This window comes from Protomyctophum parallelum (genome assembly GCF_964188405.1).
Source record: "Protomyctophum parallelum genome assembly, chromosome: 3".
NCBI lineage: Eukaryota > Metazoa > Chordata > Actinopteri > Myctophiformes > Myctophidae > Protomyctophum > Protomyctophum parallelum.
The window spans coordinates 34912023-34922202 of record NC_139698.1 but is presented as its reverse complement, the minus strand read 5'-3'; the positions used below and the strand labels follow the sequence as shown (position 1 = coordinate 34922202).

The 10180-nt window shown below is 39.8% G+C and overlaps 1 protein-coding gene across 2 annotated transcripts; it reads right to left on the bottom strand.

Moving 5' to 3' along the window:
* Positions 1-2380: 2380 nt before the first annotated feature.
* Positions 2381-8336, bottom strand: cmc1 (C-x(9)-C motif containing 1). Of its 2 annotated transcripts, none has more exons than XM_083760601.1 (4): positions 8245-8336; positions 7765-7857; positions 4174-4264; positions 2381-3489 (listed from the first exon to the last, which is right to left on the bottom strand). In XM_083760601.1, the coding sequence occupies exons 1-4, from the start codon at positions 8261-8263 to the stop codon at positions 3369-3371; spliced, it is 324 nt and encodes a 107-aa protein (XP_083616727.1). In that variant the 5' UTR covers positions 8264-8336; the 3' UTR covers positions 2381-3368. The 2 variants fall into 2 exon arrangements, with proteins under 2 accessions (XP_083616727.1, XP_083616728.1); XM_083760602.1 differs by having other exon boundaries at positions 7765-7854; positions 8245-8333.
* Positions 8337-10180: the final 1844 nt, after the last annotated feature.

The window sequence follows — 10180 nt, the reverse complement described above, 5'->3', positions numbered from 1 at the left end:
TACATGTTAAAATGCATTGCAATGCATTTATATGTTTGAGAACAGTTCTAAATAGCAGTTATTTTTTTTTCTTCTTTTTTTTTTCAAAAATAGATGTACAGCTTTTGGAATGAAACTCTAGCCTCACTAGCACCAAATATATAAAAAAAGGAAAGGCTCAACTGTTTACTATTTCAATCATGATACAATTCTACAACTCAAGCAAGCCTCTCTTTAAACCTGCCTATTAACACATACTCAGCCCTTTTGTCAAATGAATATGTGTAGCATCTTTTCTTTAACCACAAAGGGACACAGAGATGGCAGGCTGGGAGAGTACCCATGTTCCCTCAAATCTAACCCTAACCTGGCCCTAAACCAGGGGAACCTAGGGCTCTTGGTTGGAGTTTCTATGATGTGGGTACCTCTGCGACTGAGTGTGGTCAACGGCTGAACCAATCTTTGTTTGCACTGAGATTGTCAACCTTGGTATCTGCAGTCTGTTGGAAGTGTTGACTTGTAAGAGTGATTTCAAAGTAGTCTCTGAGTCAATTGTTCCCTATAATGTGCAGCAGCAATCTCTGCCTTGTGCCAGGAGTCAGAGTATTTAGGGGTATGTTTGTACATTTATTTTGAGGATTTACTGACTAGGTTACATACACTCCCCTGCATTGACACCTTTATTGTGGGTGCAGGTTCTGAATAATAGCAACTATCTGTACTGTGCTGAAATGTTTATCTGTGAGTAGGAGTTCAGCTGTGTGATGAGGGCAGTTGAAACAGGTTAAAAATAAGGTGCTCATGACAATGGGATTATCATTCAGTCTTCGTAATCAGAACAGCGTGTGGAAACCTTGTGAAACTTTCATAAGGTGTGAATCAGGGGCACACAGAATGAAGTATACAGTACAAGACTGTGCATGTATATGGCGGGCTTTAAGTATTGTCAGGCTGAGTTTTGCACTCCAAACCATTGGTTTTGGCCTTCCCTCTACCCTCTTAAGATTGTTTTATGTGTTAAAGAATTATTTGCCGTGGCGGGGAAATTACATACGATAAGTGAATTATAACCTGCAGTGTAATGTGATTTATGACTTGTCAAATTGGTGCACAAAGGGCCATCCATAGTCATTAGATTTCTTTCTCTTTCTTCCATTTTTCTTTCAGTCTGTTACATAGCAATTGTCATCTATTATTTCTTAATTTCTAAGAAATTTTATTTTACAGCAGCAGTTTCATAATTCTGTGAACGATTTGCAAACCAAAATGCAATGTACAGTAGATATGGATTATATTTTAGAATTACTGCACTTCAGACTGTTTGTAAATATGACTTAAATTAAATGAAAGAATGAATGTGACTGTATGGTATTGTTCCATGGCTCATAATATGCCTAATATACTTGCAATTCAATTTGGTGAAATTATCAAATCACTCATCTTTTTATATCCACCTAGTCAATTCTTGGGTCTTTGCTATTCTGTGGAGGTTGCAAATGGCAATCTCACTTACAAAAATATGTAGTTCAAGGTTGACTTTATTGCTACATCTTGTGTACAGGACAGGTATATAAGAGTAAAATCAATTTTCCTTCAGACAATGCAGCAGCATACATAACGGCAAAACAGATTGTTTAAAGAGCAAACAAATAAGAGCATCATCATGTTTTCCCTGTAGTAGCGGTAGCGAGTATTACGGTGAGCGAGTCTTTTCCTGTCAAAGTTTCCCTTATGTTTTTGAGACCACCGCTACCGTAGTCAAGTTTGAAAAAAAGGATGAAGAAACATTTTTCTCAGTGCTTCCCTGTAGTAGCAAAATTAGGTGGACTTTGTGTGAACAACTTCACAGTAGCCTATGTTCCATATATCTCTGCTGTCTAGAAGAAACCACCTAACTACAAAATGTTAATTTTTCATGAAATTAAAATAACATTAAAGTGGAGTTAGAAGGTTTTTGTCAAAGCACTTAGAGCACTTTTCAATGGTTCAATAATTATTTTAACCAACACAGTTGTAAACGGATTTATGCAAGAAATAAAATCAAGAGTTACGTGGTTTCTTCCCGGACAGCAATGATACAAACAGATTTATGAAGGTGCAGTTCAAGTATAATAGTGCAAGAAGAGTATGGCAAGCATAGAATTTTGATTTGCAAAGACGATTAATGTGAATATAGAATAACGTAGTGCTGTTAATTATTCATTTTGCATAGGTTAAACAGGAGACCCGGTCCCATACCACACCGTTATGTATTTCATTATAAAGTAACAGACCACATAATATATGGGCATTCGAATTTTTTACAAAATCTTTGTCGTCGTCCCCCATAATAGTTTTTTCAATCCCTGTATATTCATTGGTTAATATATACTACCTGTTCACATGTAACAAAAACAGAATCATCATATTATGTTTAATGGAAATTCAGTTACAGCAATTTCAGACTTTTTACATCTTTGATGAATGCACTTTTCAGGTCAAATGTTTATTCAATTCCCCTCAAAATCATATACAAAATAATTGAATTTGGTACAGTATGTGTACTAGGCTGTCATCTTCCACCTAAAACCTTATACTATAAAGTGTGTTATTCACAATTTTCAGTGACTGGCTGACATAAATTGTGGCCAAAGGTTACTTAAAACAGTTATGTTTGATTTCCCAGGTAAATGCATTTTATAAACAAGAAAATTCCATCAAACCCAGTTTAAAACACTCATTGCATTTTATTATTGTAGGAGCCTGGTTGGTTACCCACAGTACAAATCTTTACCATGGATCTTGGAGTTTGGACATAATAAAGTACACTAGTGTGTGTGTGTGTGTGTGTGTGTGTGTGTGTGTGTGTGTGTATACACATATTACACACACACATTCAACAGATGACATACGGTATTATTAAGCCCCTATAAAGAAAGCAAAGCACAATTCTCAACATTATTCCTCCTGTTCTTGCTGTACCACATTGTTTAAACAATCCAATCAGCCAAAATGTATGTACAATATACACACTATTATAAGGTCAGCAAATAGCCAATGACACAAAAGCTCCTATCTGGTCCATTGACCCTTAATGCTTGGGTAGATCTTACAAGATTGAATCTGGTGGTAGTTGACTGGGTATATCGCTACTATTACTGAATTGATCTAATGCCAGCGTCATAGACCTAGACCACCAAAATTGGGAAATAATTCACTGTCAGTCCACACAATCCAGTCCAAAGCAGATACCATGGTGTTTTTAAACGCACCAAACTAACAGATCATCAGCCATATCCATGGCAAACAGGACTAGTTTTGGCGTTGGTTCTGATACAGCCTACCACCAGGCCTTCAATTTAAAAGAAGGGATGTTGTTCCTTTATAGCTTTTATTTCCGTTTTGTTTGTTTACATGCTCGTTGGGATTTTCTGTTGCCTGTTCTTGGTTGGAACTCCCGTCCTTTGAAACTCCAACTTCTCTCGGATGTATTCTTGCTTGCACTCCTCGAAGAAGACAGGGTCTCTGTAGCTATTGAAAGAGTAAATCAACTAAATTATTAACATTGCTTTTATTAGCAGTAGTAGTAATAGCACCACTAGTAGAGGTAGTGAGAAAGATTGTAAAATAATCAACACAAAAGGCAGACACAGACCACAGTGTAACAAATAAAACGAGTCAGATTCAAAGACATTAATACTGTAAGAAAAAGCTATCTAAACCACCTTCTCAATTATACATTCATATATCTGCAGGAAGTATGACTAAAGCAAGTCATGCTAATGATTTGTTGCTGTTGAGTAGAAGCCTTATGTCCAAAACTGTGACTTTTCAGGAAATGTGTTCCAAATGTATCCAATATAATTCTTATTTTAGCTCTTGTTAAAAAGGTAGGGCTGGGTAAGCGATATTTTTTGGTTTAAACAAAAAGTTTTGTTTAAAAGGTTAAATCACAGCCTGGGTAGCTGGCATAGCTGTCTGGGCACCTTGGCTGATAATCAAGTCTGGGAGTGTGCCGCGGGTTTGATTCCCGATCCCGATGGCCTTTACTGTGTGTGTGTGTGTGTGTGGCAGCGGGGGCAGTGTCTTGAGTGTACAGGGTTTGATGAGGGCCCAGGTAGGGCCGGGACTTAATTTTCGGGCCTGAACTCTAGTTTCTGCCGGACAGCAATGATACGTGTCTAAGTGTTGCAGGGAAAACTGTAAAACACCCACTGTAATGTGAGGCACTCCTTCAAAGCAGCATTCTCTTCCCGACACTTAAACACCATGAAGAAACCGTTGTCCTTACAGCAAACGTTGAAGGCTTCATGAGGGAAGAGGAGAGGGACACAGAGAATAGAATAAGTAGAAACAAAGTAATTACCACAAGCAAGCTCACCTCAACCCTTAAATGATCTATATATCCTTCAAGTCTACAGATAAATATATTATCGTTTTCATCTGGACTTTATCTACCAAGTGTAACCTAGTTATTTCCAACAGCTCAAATAAAAAATATATATAATACCAAAGAGGGTATTATATATAATAACAGGGTATTATATATAATACCAAATTGTAAAAACAATTGTCTTTGGTGGCATCTTTAGATTAGGTGAAGTTCTATTTGATGCAGAAAACGTAATTGCCTTGCCAATTTGCCAATTAACATTAACGAGCGTCAGCTGCATACACACCTCCCCTCTGTGGTGCTCAACTGAAAGTGAATGGAGTTTCCACTAAACCCCTTGAAAATGAATGTAATTATGGTAAGCTTACATTTCATATCACACATACAGTAAGAACTCCTAACTTTCACCAGCATTAATTATTTGTGAAATTGTGAATCTATTGAACATGAATTGATGATTTTTACATGAATTGTTTGTTTTCCAAAAAACATCTCACAACTATGTGCCACTGCGGAGATCCATAAAGTTTCCCAAATCCTCTCATCTGGTTAATTGGTTCTAGTCAGAGATTTTTTATGCAATTGCTAAGATGCAGTATTTGCAACATTGCTGAGATGGCTCAGACCATGGCATGTTATCCTGTGTCAACCAAGGCAAAAAAAGAGTGGGCTAAATGTGGTAATTCTCCATTATGTTTAATATAAGGAAAGGCTAACAGCTTCACTGAAAGCATGTATCACTAAGCACTGTCCTGGTTAGCGGTGCACTGAAGATGAAAGGTGCTAGGTTCCGAGTGTAAAAGAGGTGTTGAAGGCTTTGGGGTCTTCACCCAGTTAGCAAGCTTTTTCTCAAGGCCTTAATTATCCACCAGGTCCCCCTCAGCCTTCTCCATCCAAACACCGCAACGCCCTCACAAATCCTCTGTAAACAACCAACCAACCATCATAATTACCTTTATCATCATCATCTGTATGGTTATCACACAGACACTTTCATCAGGATGCAGATGTCAAAAACCTCAGCAAAAGCAATTTGTTGAAGCAAAGCAGTGTGACTAATCTAATCACCAATTCCCACAACTCTGTCCCTGGGTACTACCGGTAATAGAGGCTGCAAAGCATGGTCTTTCTGGGCACATATCATTAGGGGGTGCATGCGTTTGTTCCAACGTACTAAGAGTCCGACAGGCATTAGTCTGACACCCTACCCCAAAACCTTAACCTCACAGGGACCCACGGGTTTGTTTTCACTGGCAACGCATGTAGGGAGCCATGGGTGAGTTTTAAGTTTTAACCGGCCACGCATGGGTCGGACTCAAGCATGTGTCTCACTGTTGCACGTCGGACCATAGGCCTTCCACCATACATTTTTGCTTAATGTAATTTTTGGAAAGTTGTATTTCATAAATGGCATGCTGGCCTAAATACAATTGTAACATTGGTAAGGTAACATTATTCTATCAATTACTTATTTAATTAAACAAAGAACTGAGAACAGCAGGAAAAAAAAGCACAACATATCATAATTTGTCAATTATATATTTTCCTGTGATACTGGTGTTTTGTCAATGATATTTGTGAAATTGTCTCGTTAATTACTGCTACAACTTCAATGTGTCATAAGCCCCGTGTATCATAGTTGCAGCAGATGGCGCTTTGCATGCCTGCAGCTTACCGCTGTAACTCTCACACGCATGCTCACATCAGTCTGCTCTTCAGTGGCATCAAATTAAGAGGTTAACAGTCTCTCTTTCATGTAGTCATGTATTTTGTGATCGTCACATCTGCTGATCAATGCCAACATGTATGTCATAGTTACATAGGATCGCCTCATTTCCACAACCAGATACATGTTCCATATATACAGCTCCATCTCAATGAATATTGTGTAAAAGGGGCATGCATTTGACACACCACCACAATGATGCACAACCTCGCCCTTTATTAGCCAATTGATCACACCTGATCACCCCCCTACGAGCACTGTTCTAGTGGGCATAAAATGGACACAGACAGATATGCACCGCTGCCTGACAACGGTAGCCCCTGGGCAGGTTAAGTAGAAATCTGGGGCAAACCGATTGGAATAGTATTTGGTATTTGCCCAGATTGGAGAAGTATTTGCCCAGTAGGGCAAATGATAATGTCAGACCCTGCTGTGTGGCCGTCTCCTGTAGTTGGTCAAGTCAGGTCAATCAGTGTAAAGTTAATTAGGAGAAGGAGGGACATGGGGCAGCATTATTTATAATACAGCTCCATCTCAATTAATTACAATATTGTGTAAAAGTTCATTTTCTTCTCTAATATAATTCAAAACGTGAAACTTTCATATATTCTCAATTAACTGTGCATAAAGTAAAGCTTTTTTTGTTTTAATCTTGATGATTATGCAGCTTATAAAAATCTAAAAATCCTATCTCAACAAATTCGAATATTTTACGAGACCACTAAAAATATATTTTTTTCAACGAGGAATATCGATATTAATATATGCAGTCGATACTTGGTGATCAGCCTTTGTCACTGTCAGGTGTTATGGAAGCCCAGGTTTGCTTTGATAACGTGACGTAAATGCATCTGTATTGTTGAGTCTCATGTCTCACACCTTCCTCTTGACAATACAACCTAGATTCTCTGTGGGGTTCAGGTCAGGCCAGTTCGCTGGTCAGTTAAGCACATTAATACCATGGTCAGTACACCAGTTACTAGTAGTTCGAATCGAGCTGGAAAGGAAAATTAGCATCTCCATGAACCTTGTCAACATACAAGCACAATGTACTCTAAAAAGATGGCTGTGTTGAAACCATTGTTAAGTTTTCACTGTCATTGGATCAACACAACCATCTATAATGATATTTTACAGTACCGTGTGCCTCCGTACATTGACAAGCTTTATGTTGATGCTGATCTTCCTTTTCAGGCAGCACTTGGCACCTGCCCACAGAGCCAAAACTACTAGTAATTGGTGCACCGACCATGGTATTGCTTAACTGACCAGCCAACTGGCCTGAACTGAACCCCACAGAGAATGACATGAGACTAAAAAATACAAATTAATTTACGGCTGTTATCAAACAAACCTGGGCTTCCATAACACCTCAACAGTGCCACAGGCTGATCACCTCCATGCCACGCCCCATTGATGAAATAATTTGTTCAAAAGTAGCCCAGATCAAGTATTGACTGCATACAAATATACTTTTCAGATGGTCGACATTTCTCGTTCAAAAATACTTTTTTTTAGTGGTCTCATAAAATGTTCTAATTTGTTGATAGGAATTTTTGATTTTCATGAGCTGTATGCATATGTATTATATAGTTCATATAACCCAGCTCTATCCGCAATACTTCACTGTGCTGCCATGGCGAAATTATTATACTGACAACATACAGTCTCTCAGGCTCACACACACCTTCAACGTTTTTAACACATAGTTCCTTGGCTTTCTCCCTCATCATTTTGGGAATCAGGACATCTGTCTCCACATGTCTTAGGTGCATCTCTTCTGAAAACAAGAAAACAGACCGCCATCATCATCATCATCATTAGCTCCATATGTGCCCTCTGCTGAGGGAACATACTGGGGCTACATCATCATCAGCTTGGATGACCCATAGAGTCATGACCGACCTGACAGAACATTCAACTACCAATATTATTGACACGACGGAACCTAACGGGCGCAAGTCAAACTCGTCCGTTATCAGCTAAATAGATAACGCAACCGTAGTTAGCTTAGCCTAGCTGGGATACACACTTGCTCCGTGCAAGTGTGTATGGACCAGGGCTATTTTCAGTGACGCTGTTGCTTTAATGACGTTGTCAAGGAAGCGTTCAGTCAATAGTGTAATACATACCAAGCATTTAATATAGAGTGAATAGATATCATTACCTGCTTTAGCTGCCTCCATTGTAACAAGCAAAACATTAAAAAACAAACGGAACCAAAACCAATGTGACCGTGAATCCTTGGAGCTGCATTCAAAACACTTCCGCTGACGTAAATGAGGACTCATAGAAAACTACATATCCCAGGCAAAACACACGGGAAATACCGCACCGGAGCGCACCCCCCCTGGAGTGCACTCGCCCATTAGTTTGCATTGCACAGTGCACTCGAGGTGCGTTCAGTGCGCTATTTCCGAACTAGCCATATTCTGAGTCTACATGATGACATTGTGTGAGGTGACTCATCGATCGTTTAGCTTGAAATTCTGCTATTTTCAGCAAAGAGATTTATTGTAGAGAGGGGGAGAAATGAGTGCCTGGGGGACCTCGGTCATAGGTTTTAATGGTTTCAACATTAAACAACATTTAGGCTACTCTTTTTTTCTTATAACCGATTTAAGATCATCACACGATTTTTGGGGATTCCCTCTTCAGCAAAGACCAAAGAGATTTATTGTAGAGAGGGAAAAAATGAGTGCCTGGGGGACCTCGGTCATAGCCTAGGTTTTAATGGTTTCAACATTAAAAAACATTTAGGCCTACTCTTTTTTTGCTTATAACCATAAGATCATCACACGATTTTTGGGGATTCCCTCTTCATCATATGGGGGTCCACAGCCAAATACAGTAGCCTACCTACATGTCCATTTCTGGCATTTTGGCATCTTTGACATATAGGGGCATTAGTTTTGAGCTGCTTGGCTATGGCAATATATCGATCGAACATCTGGGCGATAGGTGAATTGGTCGTGGCCTCTGTATCGTGATACATATAGGCCTATCCATCGTGAGATTGCAAGCAATATCCACCACTAGTGGTGATCCACCTGAACTGAAGCCGCACCCACAGCTGTGTTGTAAGATAAAGGGGGAGGGTTAGGGGAGGGGATGATCATTTTTCATTGGCACGTTTTTGATGTCAAGTTTCAGCCTCCAAGAAGAAACCCTAAATACAAAGGGAAGACATCATTGCATTTGCACATAACCACAACTGGTGTCTGGTGCACTTTAAAGATACACATACGGTCACCAGTGGAAATATGATAGTGATAACATAAAAGGTATGTTTCCGAACTATACATAAGTACTATAGGCATACTACAAAGTGCTATGACTACATAAAATGCAATTGTAGGACTGTCTATACGTAACATATAAAATGCTCTCTAAGTCTACATAAAGTGCTATCTAAGGGGCTAGGGCAAGTGCTACGGGCCATGATGGAGTCTGAAAAGCTGGGTTTTCAGACTACGGCGGAAGATTGGGAGTGAGGCTGCTGTTCTGATTGTAATGGGAAGTGCATTCCATAGCTTTGGAGCCAGAAGGGAGAAGAGTTTGGGACGTGTGGAGCGTTGTCCCGGCGTTTTTGGTGAAGGTACTTCCAGCTTCCTTGCGTTGGCTGATCTGAGTGCGCGGGAGGGTTTGTAGGGTTCGATCATACTTGCAATATATGGGGGAGCGATACCTTTGGTTGCTTTGAATGCCAGTATCAGAGTTTTGTATTCTGTGCGGGCAGCAACCGGGAGCCAATGGAGGGAGCGGAGAAGGGGGAAGACGTGTGAGAAGTTGGTTGGTTGAAGACCAAGCGAGCTGCGGCATTGTGGATCAGTTGAAGAGGCTTAAGTGCACATGCCAGGCCAGTAAGGAGGGAGTTACAATAGTCAAGTTTTGACAAGACTGTTGTCTGGATTAGGAGCTGGGCTGACTCCTGGGTGAGGAACGGTCTAATTCGTCGTATGTTATAGAGTGTAAACCTACAGGATCGAGTGACAGCTGTGATGTGTGGTTTTAGTTTTTTTATTGTTTTTTTGTGGCTTTCGCCTTTATTTTATATATATATTTTATGGAGGGACAGACAGTAGGCTGACAGGAAATGGGGA